The 18,267-nt window shown below is 53.1% G+C and overlaps 6 protein-coding genes across 6 annotated transcripts; 2 read left to right on the forward strand and 4 right to left on the reverse strand.

Moving 5' to 3' along the window:
* Window positions 1-944: 944 nt before the first annotated feature.
* HER10_EVM0002158 (uncharacterized protein) lies at window positions 945-4,708 on the forward strand. Its single transcript, XM_035471883.1, has one exon. It carries the CDS (start codon window positions 1,210-1,212, stop codon window positions 4,522-4,524), a length of 3,315 nt encoding a protein of 1,104 aa, XP_035326592.1. The 5' UTR covers window positions 945-1,209; the 3' UTR covers window positions 4,525-4,708.
* A 222-nt stretch (window positions 4,709-4,930) lies between these two features.
* On the reverse strand, window positions 4,931-7,176 carry HER10_EVM0013129 (ribose-phosphate diphosphokinase). Its single transcript, XM_035482496.1, has 3 exons — window positions 7,025-7,176; window positions 6,688-6,835; window positions 4,931-6,629 (listed from the first exon to the last, which is right to left on the reverse strand). The coding sequence occupies exons 1-3, from the start codon at window positions 7,133-7,135 to the stop codon at window positions 5,413-5,415; spliced, it is 1,476 nt and encodes a 491-aa protein (XP_035327455.1). The 5' UTR covers window positions 7,136-7,176; the 3' UTR covers window positions 4,931-5,412.
* A 613-nt stretch (window positions 7,177-7,789) lies between these two features.
* On the forward strand, window positions 7,790-9,607 carry HER10_EVM0011388 (uncharacterized protein; the record flags this gene model as incomplete). Its single annotated transcript, XM_035480821.1, has 2 exons — window positions 7,790-7,998; window positions 8,047-9,607. 2 exons carry the CDS (start codon window positions 7,790-7,792, stop codon window positions 9,605-9,607), a joined length of 1,770 nt encoding a protein of 589 aa, XP_035327305.1.
* A 141-nt stretch (window positions 9,608-9,748) lies between these two features.
* HER10_EVM0008399 (uncharacterized protein) lies at window positions 9,749-11,450 on the reverse strand (the record flags this gene model as incomplete). Its single annotated transcript, XM_035477923.1, has 1 exon — window positions 9,749-11,450. Exon 1 carries the CDS (start codon window positions 11,336-11,338, stop codon window positions 9,749-9,751), a length of 1,590 nt encoding a protein of 529 aa, XP_035327053.1. The 5' UTR covers window positions 11,339-11,450.
* Window positions 11,451-12,074: 624 nt separating this feature from the next.
* HER10_EVM0010364 (ferric reductase transmembrane component 4) lies at window positions 12,075-14,856 on the reverse strand (the record flags this gene model as incomplete). The annotated part of the gene is made up of 5 exons (XM_035479827.1): window positions 12,075-12,090; window positions 12,605-14,107; window positions 14,160-14,455; window positions 14,513-14,671; window positions 14,725-14,856. The coding sequence occupies 5 exons, from the start codon at window positions 14,854-14,856 to the stop codon at window positions 12,075-12,077; spliced, it is 2,106 nt and encodes a 701-aa protein (XP_035327226.1).
* A 1,219-nt stretch (window positions 14,857-16,075) lies between these two features.
* On the reverse strand, window positions 16,076-18,040 carry HER10_EVM0000369 (MFS transporter; the record flags this gene model as incomplete). Its single annotated transcript, XM_035470154.1, has 5 exons — window positions 16,076-16,538; window positions 16,596-16,805; window positions 16,863-17,262; window positions 17,316-17,360; window positions 17,416-18,040. The coding sequence occupies 5 exons, from the start codon at window positions 18,038-18,040 to the stop codon at window positions 16,076-16,078; spliced, it is 1,743 nt and encodes a 580-aa protein (XP_035326445.1).
* Window positions 18,041-18,267: the final 227 nt, after the last annotated feature.

The raw sequence follows: 18,267 nt of genomic DNA on the forward strand, positions 1-18,267 counted from the left end.
AAGGCGCGCTCAGAAATCAGGCGCACCTGCCTAGGCAGCTTGGAGAGCTTGCAGAAAAGCTGGGCGGAGACCGTGCTAAGGTAAGGTACCTGCGGTACAGGCTTGATTGTAGTTTGCGGGCAAAAGCTTGGTGGGCGGTACATTTGTAGCCAACAAATCAACCAAAAGTAAGCCCGGCGTGCTAAGTACTCTTTCTGGGTGGGCCATCCTCAGTGCCTCACAATTCGCCAGTGGCTGTGGAACCGCATCTGGAAAGGGCGAGCCTCACTGAGGTAGGACGTCATTGAGATGGCTTTACTGTTCTTAACTTGCCGTACCTCACCTAGTAGGTACCGTAGCTTCAGTAGCAAGGACAGACGTCGCAATGAATAAAATACCTAGCTTTCCTTCAACTACCTATACCTTACTTCAAGAAGTTAATCTTACGTGCGTGCAGAGTGCCCCTGGCTCGAAGCACGACATCAATGCCTTATATCTATTGACTATTAATAGGATGTTCAGCCTCGACAACGTCAACCGTTATCAAAATGCGCGCCTTTGACTGGCCCATATATTTGCACCAACCCAGACAATAGTTACGAATCTAGACATCACGGCATCCAAGATAGGGGAGTTTGCCGTTTTGTGCTGTAAAGGGGTGAATAGGAGAATCCAGTCAATGACTTCACGAGACCGTGGAAGGCCATGAAATATGTGAGATAAATAGTAGGCATCCAATTCATTCCACAAATCTTGGTTTTAGCTATCCACATAGAGGTACTTGCGGTACCTTACCTCACAGTCCGCAGTGGTCAGTATCTGTACAGTGAGAGACCAACTGCATGTACAGATTGATGTACAGTGCGTCGCAAGCCTGAGACTGTAGCCCCTCACTCCGGAATGTACCTGCTTCCCCACGTAAAGCTTCCACCTCACTTGAAGTTCCATTTACACCAACCTACCTACATGAATGAGGTGATCGCCAATCGGAAACTGAATACAAGCTTCCCAATCACAACACTCTTACTCACCTCCGTATCTATCCTCCAAATCCCCAATCCTCTGCATCCAACTGTCCAAGCAATGCGTCCCGGACGTGTCTGACCAGGTAAGTGGTCTGCGCCTATTTTCAGTGCACCCATCTCATCAATTCTCATAGAAGCCTTACTCTCCCTTCAGCTGTGTCCAACTCATCAAATTCGATGATAAAACCTTCAAGCAACAATCGCCATGAATAATAGCACCAGGAATTCCGGCGTGGGCCAGTTTGGTGGCTCTCAGAACAATGGGCTCGAGGATCAGTTGCGAAACATGATTCTCACCAACGGTACGCCAGCCACCGGCCAGCCTCAAGTTCAAGATGCCCTGCGAACAACCGCGCACTTTCCCGGTGGTGGAACCCCGGCGAATGGACCGAACGATCATCTTCAACCCCATGGAGACCTTCCCGGAGCTTCAGCCGGAGTCAATGGCAAGCCACCACCCTCGCCCAAGGTGGGCAGAAAGCGACTCAACCAGGCGCAGAGACGACAGATGAATGCTCAGTTGTCCATTCCCATTGACACTCGCCCCTCTCCGCCCACCGAGGTTGGACGACCCTACGCAGGCTGGCCTTCTCCTTCTTACCCTCACGAGAATCCTAGATTCCCCTCTCATGGGCGACCAGGCAAGACGTATCATAACCCAGACCTGCATCACAGGCCGCATCACCTTGCAGGCGGCATGTCGCCTCGCTCACCCAGACAGAACGGACATCGAAACCTCGCCAACTCTGACCGATACCAGCATGACCAGCACCCAAGTGGTCAGCAAGAGCACGGGTCACCGCGTTTTCCACGGAACAATCATGGCCAGCTTTACAGCCCCCGTGGTCAACACCACCCAGTCCGGCCCGAAGAGTTGGAGAACCAGGCCTCCTACCTAGAAAGCCTCTGCAACACTCTCGTTGCTGGCGCAGAGATTGAAAGAGGAGAGATTGCCGAGAAGGAAGCCTTTCGAGTTAAGATCGAACAAGTTTGCCAGGCCGCAGTTGCCGAGTATGAGGCGACACAAAATGGTCTAGAGAACTTTCCCCCGCCGTCTGTGCAACTCAAGTGCTTCGGCAGTCTGTCTTCTGGGTTCGCAACGAAAGCCTCAGACATGGATCTCGGTCTGGTCTCACCCCTTTCTACCCCTCAACCGGATGAGTCGGGCTCTGCGATACCCAGACTTATCGAGAAGGCTTTTCTCGAAATCGGCCTCGGCGCGCGTCTGCTGACCCGCACGAGAGTACCAATCATCAAGCTTTGTCAGAACCCGCCCGCAAAGCTGCTCAAGGACCTCTTGGAAGAGCGTGAAAAATGGGAAAAGGGCATCGTGGATACCGACCATGCGGATGCTGCAGATGATGACGAGACGGTTGATACTCACACCAAAGAAATCACGGACGAAACGATCGACGACCCAAACAACCCAAAGACGGACGAGTTGTCTCCTGCAGGCCCCGATTCGAGCGAGCCCAGAGTGCCGGCCATCTACCAGCCCGAGAATCAGTCTCTCTCTGCCTACTATAATGTAGCGAAGCGGACTTTGAGACGATTGGGAGGTCGGGATGTCACTCTCTCCAACTGTCGCGAGCTAGTAGAGGAGGACTACGACTTGCTCAACAAGGTTTGCGAAGCGTTCTTGAAAGGCATTCGCGACGTGCCGCTGAGAAGCAGACTCTCAAATTACCTGTCTCTTTCTTTTAAGACGATCCCCAATGTCCCCAATTATCGGTCGCTGGCTGGCGTGTATGCCCAGATGGAAGGCGAGAGGATCGTCATGTTGTGCGAAAGAGAGGCTGAGATCGGAAGCATAGACGACACCGACGATGCAACTCGGAATTTGATCGTGTCTTGGAAGAATCTCCAGAACCAGCAGCACTTTGGCATCGAGCCCCTGACGTACAGCAAGCATCTGCAGCTGCACCTGGAGAAGCTCAAAAAGCTCCCCATTGCGCAACTGCTCACTCTCGAACAGAGCCAGTTTGAAGCAGCTTCCGGATACCACGCGAGGACACTCAAGATCCTCGCGAACCTCCGCCCCCGGGGCGATCCTGACGCTGCGGCCGCGAAACAGCTCATCATCGACAGATACACGGCCGGCATCTGGCCGAGCACCACGCGCAAGAGCGTGCAGGAATTCATCGACACCACCACCAACGGACCACTCAGCCTCCTCACCGTCGCGCGCCGCCACAAGAGTCTCCAACTTGCCCTCGAACTCGAAAAGGCAGTCGACCAACACCTGTACGATCCGAGCATCGAGAACGACGTGAGAGAATACATCTCGATTCTCCGCGGTCCCATGCGGAAGAGCAACGTCCAAGACCCCCAGTACGACTTCGTCATCCCCGTCACCAAGCAAAACATGGAGACCATCAAGCGCATGCGCGACCTCAAGGACCCGGCCAAGATGGCCATCAACCAACCCCGCGACCCCTACCGCGACAAGCTCGAGTTCCCAAAGAACGGCGTCGGCGTCCAGTGCGACATCAACTTCGCCGCCCACCTCGCGCTGCACAACACCCTCCTCCTCCGCTGCTACTCCCACACCGACCCCCGCGTCCGCCCGCTCGTCCTCTTCGTGAAGCACTGGGCCAAGGTCCGCGGCGTAAACACCCCGTACCGCGGCACCCTCAGCAGCTACGGCTACGTCCTCATGATGCTGCACTACCTCGTCAACGTAGTCCAGCCCTTCGTCTGCCCCAACCTCCAAGCCCTCGGCCCCCCACCTCCTCCCCGCGAAGGCCTCCCTCCCAACTCCCCGGCGCTGCACGACGAGAACATCATCTGCCGCGGCCGCTTCGTCGGCTTCTGGCGCGACGAGGCCGAGATCCTCCGCCTCGCGCAGATGAACCAGCTCAACGGAAACCGCGACTCGGTAGGCCAGCTCCTCCGCGGCTTCTTCGAGTACTACGCCCAAAACGGCTCCATGAGCACCTACCCGGGCCGAGGCTACGACTGGGGCCGCGACGTCCTCAGCATCCGTTCGCCGGGCGGTCTGCTCTCCAAGACGGAAAAGGGCTGGACGGGCGCCAAGACTGTCATCGAGTACCGTCCCAACGCCAACAACAACGCCACCGCCGTCAACTCCCCGAGCACCGATGGTCCTCCCCCCGGACTGCAGGGACAACACATGACGCTCAAATCCCCCATCGACCCGCCCACCCCAACGACGATGACAACCACCAGCGGCACCATCACCTCCACCACCGACAGCAGCGCAGCAGCGTCGGCAGCGGCGCAGAAGAACGGCGAAGTCAAGGAAGTCCGGCACCGCTACCTCTTCGCCATCGAAGACCCCTTTGAGCTAGACCACAACGTCGCCCGCACAGTCACGCACAACGGCATCGTCGCCATCCGCGACGAATTCCGCCGTGCATGGCGCATCATCAAGGCCGCAGGCGCGGGTAATTTCGGCGAGGAGCTGCTTCAGGATGTGGCGGCCGTCAAGGAGGAAGGCGAGAAGAGCACGTATTTGCAATTGTTGGACGAGATTCACGGGTGGGAGCTGTTCGAGTAGGAAGGGGACATTGCTGTGTTTACTTTGAGATTTGTGGACGAAGCCGACGTTGTTTATGAAATCCCGGATAGGGGCGTCACGGAGGACTAGGGGTATGCGGTACATGTGTACTGCAGGGACGATGTCACGACGTAAAAAGGCAAAAAAAAGTTTGAAAGTTGAATTGTATTATTATCAAAAGAGGAATCTAAAAGAACAAAGTCGGTGGATACACCCGACTATGATCACGCTAGAATCATCATCCACATATACATCACTTGAAGAGATGTTCGAAGGTTTCTCTTATCCCTCTCCCACCAGTCCCGGAGGCTGTGGCCGTCATGAAGACGACCGGAAGAGGGATCTTCTTTGAGTCGAAAATTTAATCTGCCAACGCTCCGTTCAAGGCCTGTTCTGGGATGAACTGGGCCCCGGCTGTTCAGAAAACAGCATCGTTGGTGTGTGAAAGGTAAGAAAGGGTGATGCAATGGATGCAGCCCAGTCTTCCATCAGGTAAAGGTAAAAAAAAAGGTGTATCAGTTGAGGAACACGCGCACACGCCATACTAGATGGCGGCCCGGTTGAAAAAAAGGTATCAAAGTTTCATCATTCATGTCTAATACTGACCATGCTTTGTGTTGATGTTCAAGACCTACCAAAGTCTCCTTAGGAACGCGTATTTTTTTGGTTGCCACCATCTTTTGGCCATTCCACTCTTTGCCGTTGTAGCCCAGAACGCCGCGCTGAAATGCCTTTCTCCCCCGAGTATGCCGCACACATACTGGAACTCAAAAAGAAAAGAAGAGAATCCTTGAGCCAGTCCAAGATAGGGAAAAGCAGAAAAAGAAGCCGTGTCAGGCGAACTGTAACCGAGACAATCCTTGCACGCTCTCTCGCCGGAAAATCTTTTTAGTCCAGAATGTGTTGGTACAGAGGGGAGATTGATTCGCCGTAGTGGTTACGGCGAATCGCCTCAGCAAGGAGGAAGGAGAGATCCAGGACCACAAGCTTGGGGCACCGCTTGGCCTGATCCTCGGGGATGGGGAAACTGTTGGTCACGAGAATGGTATCGATGCACTCGCACGCCTGAAGCTGGTCGAGGCTGTCGCCGCCGAACACGCCGTGGGTGGCCATGCAGTAGACCTTCTTCGCGCGGCCCTTCTTGACGACTGTCTCGGCAGCGGCGATCCATGAGTTGGGCTTGTCAATCATGTCATCAACGATGAAGACGGTTCTGTTCTTGACATCGCCGACCAGCGTGATCATGTGCTCGACCTTGGGATCCTTCAGGACCTCGTCCTCTTCGTCCGACTCTGGGGCCGCGTCTCCGGAACCTCCCAGGGCATGGGGCTCAGGGGCAAAGAACGACGATGCGTGCGACATCGTCATGGGGTCGTCGCCCTGGACGCTGCCGCTGACGGTTGATGCAGCCGGCGATGGATAGTCGTCGTCCACTATGTGACCCTGAACCAGTCGGCCGTGCGTAACCTCATGGGCGCGACGATCATCGTACTGCGCGTCGCCCTCCTCCTCGTCATCGTCAACCGACCCGTCGCCAGGCTTGGACTGCGTGGGTGTCGTAGGCCGGTCGTCCATTGACCGAGGGTGAGATCGCGGAGCGCTGGTGAACTGAGGGGAACCGTGTGCGTCGGTTCTAATCCTGGCAGCCCGACCAGGTGCAGCGGGAGGTGTGGAAGGTCTGGGTGGCTCACGCGTCGTCTCCAACACGGGTTCCCGATCGAGATTGTCCAGGTGGTGCATGATCATGCTCGATGTCATGTTCGTTCCCTTCCGGTTCTTCTCTGTTGTGACCATGCCAAAGTTGAGCTTCAACGCGTCCGCAAGCGATGTTACACGCTTGGTTCCGCCCGCATTCTTGGACACAACAACAGCCTCCTTCCAATTGGGCACGTTGTGCCGGATCCATCTCGCGATGAGGGGTTCGGCGTGCAGGTTGTCAACCGGGCACTTAAAGAAGCCCTGCATCTGGGAAGCGTGCAGGTCGACGGTGATGACGTGCTTAACGCCGGCCACGCCGAGGAGGTTGGCAAGCATTCTTGCTGTGATAGCACCCCGGTGGGACTTCTTCTTCGACTGGCGACTGTAGGGGAAGTACGGAAGCACAGCTGAGGAGCGATTGCGTTAGCACCATAAGACCATCGTGAGAGGGAGTGCTTGACTTACCAGTGATCTTGTTTGCTGAGCCGCCATTGCAGGCCGAGATCATGATCAACAACTCCATGATGGTGTCGTTGACCTTGGCGCTGCCGGACTGTACGACAAAGACATCCTTTTCGCGGACGCTGGTCAAGATTCGCACGCTCGTCTCGCCCTTTTGTGTGACGGGTCAGCCTCAACAGGGAATCCAAACAAAGTTGGAATTGGTCCAATCAAGGCAGTGGGAGCGGCCGCGACTGCTGTCTCCCCCATGATTTCCATCATGGAGAGTTCGTGAGCAGGAACGCGGCGTTTCCCCCGCCCTTGGTGGTCGACGGCCCAGCGATGCGCACTTTCAGCTTACATTGGAAAATTGGGTAAGCTCCGCCTGGGCAGGAGCCATGCCCAGGTTCTCACATATCTGATTAGTGAGGACTGGGCAGGAGGAGCCCGCGAAGATGAGAGTGCCGCGCATGTTGAAAAGAAGAATGCGAAAGGCGAAAAGATTTGGTTCGCGAGGTGGGGAGCTTTTATTACTGCGAAGGAAAAATTGAGTTGGGGACAAGGGGGCTGTTCAGCCGAAAAACGGGCGGGCATGGAGCCAGGCGCCGCGGTGGGGTCGAACGGACAGTGCAGGCACGTGGAATGGGCGGAAAGGAGCTCCGATCACACTGTATTTATCCGGACCGGAGATACCCTTTCCAACCCATCCATAACAGGGCCGCCGCCCCTTCCTAAGGTTGGTGGGGACTGTACGTACCGTGTTCCACGCACCGTGACCCCGCGATGAGTTTCTGCAGGAGCTCAGGTCGTTCCTTCCATTACCTACCATGGCAAGTATCCAGGCAGATATCTTAAGATACTTCAAATCCATGTCTCAACCTTCAATGGATTTCTCACAACGGGATCTCTTGGTGGAGTTTCGGAGGCTGTAGTCGAAGGATTCGATCGAATTCTAACACGCATTATCAATTGGGGAAGCAGCACATGAGAAGTAATCCAGAAGATTAGGTCAGTGGAAGAGATTTTGCAATGGACTGGCTGCTTAATCTTGAGACCCTGAGTGAGCCAATCTTCGTACATGTTTTAGTTCTAATGTTAGTCTGTAAGGTAGAATCATTATACAATCATGGGAATTCCTCATCTATTAAATCATCTCTCCCCTTATGGGGTATTTGGGCCTATCGACGGCGACAGAGTTGTCATTGATGGCCCTGCTTTGGCATACCACATCTACCATCTCTGTACAAGAAGTACTTCTGGTCTGCCATCCTACGATATCCTCGGAAGAACCGCGATAGGATGGTTAGAAGAAGTTACCAGTCATGAGATATCAATGTAAATCTTTCTTCCAAGATGTGAAAAGACCTACACTAACGTTCAAAGCGCCGCCATCTACTTTGATGGCTTCCTCCCGGCATCAAAAGCAGAAGTCCGCCTCGAAAGGATACTCAAGGTATCCTCGTCCCTTAAGATCTTCCGCTCAGGTTTCCCCAACGGCTGCCCAGCCAAGCAAATTGCGTCAACGCGTCTCTCACTGCCACCTCTTTTCCCAACCGATGCCCCCAAACGAGACCAGCCCCTGATTCCACCACCGGCATTTCTCGTCGCAGCCATCGTCGACAAGCTGGAGTCGATCGAAAAGTATGCCTCTCTCGTCCGCTTGGTACCCGGCGAAGCAGACGCCTACTGCGCAGAAGACGTCCTACGAAACGGAGGAACCATATTAACATCAGACTCTGATCTGACCGTCCACGATCTAAAGACGGGATCTGTCGCCTTCTTCAGAGACCTCCACATCGGCACAACCGACGACGACAAACCCGCTCTCCTGGGGCCCAAATTCTCGCCCTCGGAGATCGCCAAACGTCTACAGCTACCAGAGGACCACGGCATGCGCAGGTTCGCCTACGAGCTCTCCAAATCCACCCGGCCCAAATTCGCACAAGTCCTCGAAAACTGCAAAGGCGACGTCGCAGATCCGGAAGAGTTCCAAGCCTTCTGCGCACCGTACGAGACCCTGGAGACTACAGACTGGAGCGCCGTCCCGATCCTGGGCAGCCTCGACAAACCCTATCTCGACGCGAGGCTATCCGAGGTCGTCCTGCAGTGCGTAGGCTACTCCGGGGTAGCGAAACCGCCCGCGGGCGACTCCGGCGCTGCAGGCTGCATGATGTGTCTCCCGCCACTTCTGGACTGTCCAGCCCGCGCCAGCGCGTGGGATAACAGCGCCACTGTACGACAGCTAGCGTATAGCCTCACATGTCTCCTTCGTCCCGGGGGCGTCTCCCATGTGAGGGAGTACCGGAGAATGTCGTCTGGCGTGAACCAAGGCAAGTATATGGCGATGCTGCCCCGGCCCTGGATCAAGGACTCGATGGATGCCCTCCTGAAGACCTTGGCCAAGGCAAAAAGTAGCCTTACCCAAAAGGGCTCGCCCTGGCAGGCAGTGAGCCTGCAGCTTCTTCTAGCTCACGCGCAGGAAGAAGACAAGCTGGATGCGTGTCTGAACTCCATCAAGCTTGCCCAATCGGTGTCGGCAGACTCGAACCTCGTTCCGTGGGATGTCGTGCACTTATCGGCGCAGATCCACGCGACGCTATACTCCCTCCGCATCTTGGCTCAGGTCCTGGATCTCATGTACGAGGTCGGAGCCAAGGACCCGATCCAAGGCTCGAAGCAACTGCGAGAGTTGTTGTCCACGTTGCCATCCCTCACTGAATATCCATCCGTCGATGGGACAATGCGCCTTCTCGCGGGTATGAAGACTAGCGGTGCGCTTGGCAAGGTCGCCGCAGCGCTGGGTATCTCACACGATCTGGTCTTGCCATCAAAAGAAGCCAAGAGCCAGAAAAAGAAACGCAAGAAGACAGCCGATGCAGAACCTCGTATGAGGCCTGAGAAGAGATTGTCTTCAAATCCCTTTGATATCCTGGGTAGCGAATAGCAAGACTAAAGACGCCCGACACTGCCGCCGCCTATTTCCGGAGCACTTCCATTAAGCATAAAAAGTAATTGGGCAAGCAAATGCCTTATACCCGTGATCTCACATATAACAATATCATTATTCGTATCGTACAACGACTACTCAAAACAGGGTTCCATCGTCGTGAACCTGCGGAATGAAACCAGGGCACAGCCAACCTCTGCCCTCAGGGCAAGTGAAGATGACCTTCCCGTCTCCGCGCAATAAACCCATCTTGAACTGCCAATCGGTCTTCACAGCGATGCCGTTGATCCGCAGCCAGTACGCCAGTATACCTTCAGGCGTGCATCCCTCCTGACCCTCTGGCTTCTTCTCCCTGGTCTTGGTATTGAATCCCTTCCACTTCGCCGTCTCCTTCTCCAGAGTCCGCATGTGGATAAACTCGCGGTAGAGCGCGAGGTAGGTAAACATGGCATTGGGGCGCCCAAAGGCGGTGATGTCTGTAACGCCCGCGCGCAGCTCGCCGTCGTGGAGCATGGCGTACCACGTCCAGTCCAGAGTGACGCGAGGTGCCAGGATACCGTTTTCGGGTACCTTGAGCGACGAGAGGGCAGGCGAGTCGCCCCAGTATAGCAGATCGAGACGGCCTTTGTAGATGTAATCGTAGGATATGCCCTCTTTGATCATGTAGCTCTGTACCTGCAGGCTGGCGAGGTATAGTGCCTTCCACTGACTGAGCTGGTGGTTGAGTTTATCGTTGCCGCACTCCTTCACCAGCACCTCGGGAGGATCCACGGCGTTCTCCTTCACACTGTCCAATTTCAGAATCTCCACAGTCTTGAGCGCGTCTCCAAAGCACGACCTCAGGTGCTTGGTTATGCTGTCCTTGTCCACCGGGTCACCGGAATCGTGGTTGACATCTTCCAGGTACGTAAACACGTGTACATCGACACCGCCGCTCCCAGTCCACGTCTTGACGAGCTTATTATTCTGCTCCTTGCAAGTCTTCAAATAGGTGCGCAAAAAGCCGGTGTACACGATCGCGAGACGTCCCATATCATCTGTGGCGCGGTGGAGGAGGCAGGTCGTTTTGCTCCCAGCGCGAATATGCAGCTTTCCAGAGTCCAAAAGCTCCAGGACCGGTTTCTCGTCGCCACTCTCAACAGAAGCGCATTCGGGTAGGAGATTCGAGATCCATGGCGTTGCGCCGTACGGAGCAGCAGTCTCGTTTGCCCACGAGAGCATCAGCACGCCCTCCTGGGTGAGCTCGACCTGCCATGATACGGGCCAGTGGTACTCGGTATCGGACGTGAACAACTCGATCTCTGTTTTGGTGTCGAGGAGCGAAAGGGAACCGCTGTCGAGGAGGCTGAGTTCGTAGCGACCATTTGGTGAGGCGAGACGGAACGGCGACAGCGACTGACCAGCTTCGAGCTTTGAGACCGTCTTCGTAGTATCGGGTTTCGCGCCTGTGGCGGGAGCAGGTGTTGGCTTCGGGGCCGCGTTTGCCACGCTCTGCGATGTAGCAATTGAAGATAGAGATGTGATCACCTCGTTGGCATGATCGCCGACGGGGCCATTCGGTTCATCGGCACCGTTCGAGACATCTTTGCCGCCTGTCGTTGGGGCGTTGTGGCCGAGCTGAGTGGGCACGTTGTAGCCTACGTGGGGGAGCTGGGGAACTAGGAAGATTGCCGCGACGAGGAAGACGGCGGCCACAATGGCCAGCCGCGTACAGGTACCGCTTAGCATCTTTCAATGTGTTGTGTTGTTTCTCAAAAGACTGTCCATTGCTGTGACTGTCACAGCCTTTGATTTGCGCCTTCTGCTTGTGATGAAAGGGGCCTGCCGAGGCGTCTTATTCTCACAGCGGCACGGCGGCAGGTTCGCGAGGGCCAAGCACATCGCTTGGAGCTTATCGCTTATCGGAGCTTGGGCAAGCATAAAGCTGCACAATTCTGCCGTTGAGCATCCAAATCCCGCCTAGTTGCATATCGGTATCATCTCATCATCGGATTCAGTAAGCTACGCAATGACTACCTTACCAGACAGTCAATCCCGATCTCGAATGTGAATAAGAGTGAGAGTCAGAGCTTCTGCAATGGTCAATTGAATGATTCTAATCTACAATGCGATGTATTTTGTAATTGTTTCAGGGAGATAGTGGGCATTCCACCATTGACTAGGCAGATTTACTACGCTTTTCATCCAGAATTACTGAATTATTTTGACAACACTGGAACATGAGGGTCACCGAGTGATGATAATCTGCTATGTGTTTAAGGTGTTTGGGTGCGTCGATCAGGCACTCTTCAACATCTGGCAGTGGTACTCTCTGAGCTCCATGACGAAGATACCAAGCTTCCTTTTGGGAACAATCGCGAGATGTTGAACAGGATGCATGACGGACAGGCAGTCGCAGATAACCCTGGAGCAACACTTCTGATTCGCCAAAAACCATAGTATCGTCATGAACCTGGTTCAGCTATCAACTATGCCACTTCCTTCACACACTAATGATAGAAGCCAATTCCCTGTGATTCTTATTCCCGCCATGAAGGCTCGTCTTTAAGAGCCTAACGAGATGTCACTCTGACAGTACTAGAACTAGTTTTCGCATTGGTAAGTGTCATATTCTGCCTCACTCCTAGATTGAAGAGTAAGGTAAACATCGCATTCAAGAACACTCTACGTCGGACATCAAGAGCGACTTGACACATCCGCATTTGTACTTACTAGCTATTGCAGAACCGAAACTTACGCACCATTCTCTCTTGGCGACACAGAAACCTGTTACGATACTGACGGCAACGGTTCATCTTCCCAGCACAACGAATCGTCTTCTTGGTAAAAGAGTCAGCCGTGGATTGAACGACTACCTGATTTAATTCTAACACCTCGAAGTCAAGGTGAGCTATGATATCGCTACGTGATATCCTATCTCCAAGTTTCGTTCCAAACGGTGATCGGCACTCAATAAAAAGGCATGAGTTGAAGTATGAGACTGATTGGTGTTACCATATGTACGTCTCGTCGATGAAGGTTATTGGAATAGGTGCCCGCAGGGCGAGTTCGCTCACAATGCAGCGAGCTTCATCTACCATCGGTGCAGGCCCACTGACGACGACCGCCAAGCTGCCATCCGCATTGCCAACTTCCTCCTCCAAGACAGCACGGAGCCTGAATCTGTTGCCTACCGAGACGTTTGCATCGACGCCGTTGAGATCGACGCTCTGAACGAGCCCTTCGGTCCGCGAAGACCAATACAGCTTCGCGTTCCCGGGATATGTCTGCAGAACTGGGGCTACAGCTGTGATAGCAACACCTCCTATGATGCAGACAAGTCTCTGATAATTGCTGAGGTCATGGTGTGGAAGGTACCCTGCTTCGACAAAAACTGGCACCCGAGTGTGGGAGCGAAGCAGTCCTGTTGCCCCAGTAAAGGATCTGACCAGAAACGAGAGCCCGACGCGGGACTTCTCCTTGACAGCAGCCACCTCCATGACACTTGACTCCTTCGAGTAGGAGTTACCCGAACTCTGAGGTGGCATAATACTGTTATTCATCGACTTTGCTGAAGCAGGCTTCACTCTGGAGGCCAAAATGGAGAACGGGTGGCTTTCCCATGGTCGCCATGTTAGTGTTGGGAAGTAGAGGTACGCGTGCCCGCTCCCAACTGCGCCGTCAATGTCCAGCTGCATGTACTCCTCATCGATGATGGTGATGTCAGCCCACATCAAGCCATTCCTCGCCATCCGGATTACTCTCGCTACCCGGTCGAACCCCCAAACGGCGAAGCAGATGTACATCCAGATCTCATAACCCCACTGGTTTTGGAATCTGTAGACAATGTGTAGGTACGATCCGACTACGGCGAAAACAGCAAGGACGATATGAACAGCCAGGAATAGCTCATAGAGTTTGGCGCGGAAGGGAATTACCGAAGCCGGCAACAAGATGCTCATTGCCAGTGTGCCGATGATACCCCAGACCCAGTAGGGCAGCTTGGCTTCGATATCATGCTGGCCCATGCTGACGTAGATCTGAAGCCAAGCTGCCGAATGAAGACATGCCTGGAGGGTACAAAAGTACGCGGTCCACCGATGCAAGAGCATGAAGGTGGACTGGGTCCAGTCAGTGACCCAGTACAGGAAGTTGTTTCTCCCGGCGTAGAGGATTAGAAGCGGTAAGTTTGCAAAACTCAAGACACCCATGCGATTGCTAAAGGATGTCAAGAGCTCCTGATCCTTGTCGTTGACCCACCAGGCGTTGGGCTGGGCCGAGTCGTAGCCTACACCACTGAGGACGACATTGACGGCTACCATGTAGAAGATCAATATGGCCTGACCACGTGTTGGCATGATCAGCAGGTTGAAATAAGGAGCCTTGTGTCTCCGCCCGAATAATGGTGGGTCGATGAAGAGAGCGTGGATCTTCGAGATAAGCAACTTGGGCAGCGGAATAAATCGAAGCAAAGAGAAGAAGATTGGGACTGCTGCGCCCAGGGCAATTAGGATGAGACTTTGACAAGGTCAGTAATACTTCATCCCAGAACATATAAGATAAGACTTACCCATATCTCTCGTGGGCAACCTCCATCTTCTCGAACATTCCCATGGTGTTGTACTGCACTTGATAGTCGGTATCTGACACCAGAGACTTTTCCTTCAAAGGCATTGCAAAAACTACAGTGGCTGTAGGAGTTCCGTTCACATTGCTGAGTGCCTCCTGGTAGGTCCACTTCGGCGCTGGAGGGTAGGCGTTGACATTGACGCCTGGTTCGTCAAGCCTCCTATGGCTATTCCGGATGCTAGCCTCGGTCGACTGCCAGTACTTTTCGATCTCCCATATTGAGAGATCAGTGCATCTCTGTGGGAAAACCCTGATCAGCTTTCGGTTTTGGTTTAAGCAGAGGGCCGAGCTTACCGTATGAATGCACCATGCAAAAGAAGTCAGGAAGACATTGTCGTTGGCATAGCATTCTGGCGAGGTATCGGCCATGGTCATGCCATGAATCTCCATCACATTGCTGCAATTAAGTGGACTGGCTGAAAGTGCTACACGACATGAATACGCACACAGGGGCTCGTTGAGAAGTTAGTCCATGAGATTCCACAATGTTGAACATAACAACTAACCTGGTACATGGTGATACCATAGCCAATGAGTCCATGTCCTGCAATGCCCACTTCTTCAGCAGCCACACCGCCAGCCATACATGCGGCCGCCAGAAAAACGGCCGCAAGGCCCGGAAGTGAAGGCATTCTCATGGACTGGACCACTGTCAACGAATGTAGCAATGTACGCAGTCCCGATTGGGTTAGAAGCTATCCACAACTCTGCCTCTTGCGTCGAAAGGAATGTGTTCAAAAATTCGGAATCGGTCTCGGTTTAGTTTTTGGACAAACCCAAGTCCGTATTGTGGGCAGTCAATGTCTTTCATAGAAGTGAATCAAAACGGGCGCATGCTTTGCCTGGCTACTGTGCCGAGGTGCCGGTTCTACGAGCTACTGACCATCATCACTGAATCATACACAAATCGATGAACTGGGAGAATACCGATCCTCGCCAAGACCCGTTGCCAAGTCCGATTCAGTTAGGATGAGATCTGCCATCCAATGTGTTTCCCCGGGTTCTGCTGTCGATTTGCCGGTGGTTCGCGGTGTCCACCCCGATTCCCCGACCCGAGCTCAACCTCAATTCCCGGTCTACGAGTGAGCCAGTGGGATAGCTCCGCCTTCCTAATCGAGCTTTACGACTCTGGGAACAATTAAGAAATCGAAAGCATTTTAAAAAGATCATTGTAATTATTTTACAATCTGGTTGTGAAACATTTTCGCTCACTTCCTCCACCTTGAGGGGGGAAACGACGATAGGAAATTCGCTTGGAGTATAGGTAGTGGAACTTTATCCCAGCCAGTGAAACCCTCCAGGCCTGAAGCAAAGGTCTTGCGAAACCGGTGACTTAGAAAAATGTCTCCGGAATGATTGGAAAATATTATTCCACGGATACTGATGATGAAGCATTCTATTTTCTAGTCGAGATAACACCTAACTTGCTGATTGAAATCATGGGTTTCGTGGAGGTGAGATCGTGTCAGCGAACGGTTTAGACTCATTATGATATCTAACTATCACTGATATGGTTCAAATTAGCTTGCAAACCCCGTGTAATGGTCTATCTGTAGGTAGTGTAGTGGCGAGCTGGGGGTCGCTAGGGACCTCAATTGCCAGAGAGACAATTTGTCCTCAAGCTTTTCTTTCCCTTGAGTGCTCCTATGATAACATTTGATATGTGAATACTTGTGAAGGTTTGAGATAAGTCTCAGATCAAAGCCCAAGGCCAGTTCGCAACCGAAGTTTCGCCAGTTCTTGGTACTTGTATTGTTGGTAAATTGTCTCTATCTATAACCAACGGAGCTGGTGAAAAAACGGCTTCTTAGTACTAACATACACCGAAGCCCAATTACGTTTTGTTTTGTTGCTAAGTTACTTCTCTGGCTGACTCGTCTGTTCCTTCGCATCGTCAAATGACCTCTTCTCCTTTTTGACGTTCTTCCACTCCAAGAGAATTGCAAAGAGGAATGATATGGCGGCTAGGATCATGGCCAGCATAAAAGTTCTCGTTAAGGAAGTGTTGACCTTGTCCAATGCATTCTGATACTCAGCGGTCCCATTTCCGAAAATCTTTTGTAGGTTATCCTTGATCTGAGTAGCTCCGCCATCGCCGTAAATCTTGGCAGCAACGGCACTACCAAGGTTCTTGGAAAGCTCTTGCTGGAACACGCTTTGCGCAATAGGTACTGATAGAGCAACTCCTAAAAGTCTCGTGAAAAGGGTCAGGCTAGTGCCCTTGGGAATCTTCTCGTTGGGCAGTACGGTCTGAACGGCTACGTTGGCCTGTTCGGCTCCGACCCCGACGCCAGCACCGACTAGAATCTGAGCGCCAACACTGAAAGACGTTATCAGTTATCTGGAGGATCTCCGGGAGAGTAGGTGGTTGACTTACAGTATGCCAAGTGCAGCATCAGATTTGATGGTCATTAAGAGCGCAGAACCGGCTGTGACCAGGAGGGAACCCAAAATCACGAATGGGTTGTAGAAACCAATAGCCATCACAAGACCTCCAGCCACGATTGAGCCAACAGCTGTGCTAATGCAGAGTGCCAGCTGTTTCAAACCGGAAGATTCAGCATCATCTCCACGGATCGATTGGAACCTAATCGTCTTGGTGTAAGCAGCAACATCTGGACAGCTGATTGTTTCCGGCACTTACCAAACAGGCAAATAGAAAATGAAAACACCAAAGGCTCCGTTCAAGAAGAGCAGGTAAAGGTTAGAAGACGCAACGGAACGCTGTTTCACGATACTGAGAGGCACTGTAGCATCGTCTTCCTGAAAGTACTGTAGTGCCATCCACGGGAGGAGTGTGACCCCGAATACAACCAAGACTGCGATGACGCGCGCATCTTTCCACGGATACTCACCACCGCCCCACTGGAGCGCCAACATCAGGCAGACCAGAGAAGCCAGTAGGTGGGTAGTACCAAGAAGGTCAAACTTCTTTGCCAGCTGGATTGGGGTCATGGACCTGAGCTCCGCTGAGGTCCGACAGAGGGAAGGGGGCAAACAGAAGATGACGACGGCGACTACTACAGCTCCGATCGGAAGATTGACTACAGGTGTTAGATGTTGAAACCAAGGTATAAAGATAGAGAGGAAAACCTACAGTAGAAGCACCATCTCCAAGAAGCTCTTTGGGTAATAGCACCGCCTACAGGAATATCAGCTTTGGGTACAGGTCACGAGACAGATAGCCAGCAACGTACCCATGATAGGTCCAATGACACTGGCAATGGCATATGCAGCACCGAACAAGCCTGCAAACAGACTCCGCTTCCTTAGCGGCGTGATGCGAGCAATGACGATGAATGAGCCGCCGAATACACCTGCCATGCCCACACCCTGAATGGCTCTACCAATGATCAAGGCAACTGACGTCGGGGCAGAGCCGCAAACCGCACTACCGGCGAGGTAGATGACCACCGAGGTCAAGAACGTCCATTTGTTGTTGAAAAGCGAGTACGCTTGACCAAACGGAAGCTGTAACGCAACAGCCGTGATCTGTTCTCCCGTGCTGTACCATGCAATGTCATCGGAACTATTGAAGACGCTCGTGATGGTCGGGATAGCTGTCGCAAGTACGGTTTGACTGACTGCCACGATGAAAACCGAGCAAAAAAGCGCAAAAACAATGAGTCCCAGCTGGACGCCTGTCGGATATGGCGGCTCATCTGCCTCGGGCTCGGGCTCTGTTTTCTCTTGCGATTCCGTCGTGCCGGTTGAATCGTCGCTGCCTTTCATACTGCTGGCCAGAGAGGAACCGTTCGCTAGGGCTTCGGAGGACTGCCATTCTTTTTTGAGGGGATCCCCGAGGCTTTCAGGGGGCGACATATTGGGCTGAGATCTGGTTGATCAATCTGGGATGGTGGAAAAGATGAGGATTTGATTCGCTCAAGCGAGAACTTTCGAACAAATGTCTAATATTGGCACGGAAAACAACTAAAGACGTACAAAATGAAGATGAGTACTGGTTTTCGGATGCCTTTATTCCAATGACCGTGGCGCTACTATTGTCATCGCGATTCATAGCCCAACTGGGTTCGCCGATGATCAAGATT

This window comes from Colletotrichum scovillei, assembly GCF_011075155.1.
Source record: "Colletotrichum scovillei strain TJNH1 chromosome Unknown Contig00011, whole genome shotgun sequence".
Taxonomy (NCBI): domain Eukaryota; kingdom Fungi; phylum Ascomycota; class Sordariomycetes; order Glomerellales; family Glomerellaceae; genus Colletotrichum; species Colletotrichum scovillei.

Coding starts and splice junctions, on each gene's coding strand:
- HER10_EVM0002158 (XM_035471883.1), top strand. CDS start 1,210: ATGAATAATAGCACCAGGAATTCCGGCGTGGGCCAGTTTGGTGGCTCT.
- HER10_EVM0013129 (XM_035482496.1), bottom strand. CDS start 7,135: ATGCGCGGCACTCTCATCTTCGCGGGCTCCTCCTGCCCAGTCCTCACT. Junction 6,836..7,024: donor AGCTTACCCAATTTTCCAAT/GTAAGCTGAAAG, acceptor GTCACACAAAAG/GGCGAGACGAGCGTGCGAAT. Junction 6,630..6,687: donor CTCAGCAAACAAGATCACTG/GTAAGTCAAGCA, acceptor ATCGCTCCTCAG/CTGTGCTTCCGTACTTCCCC.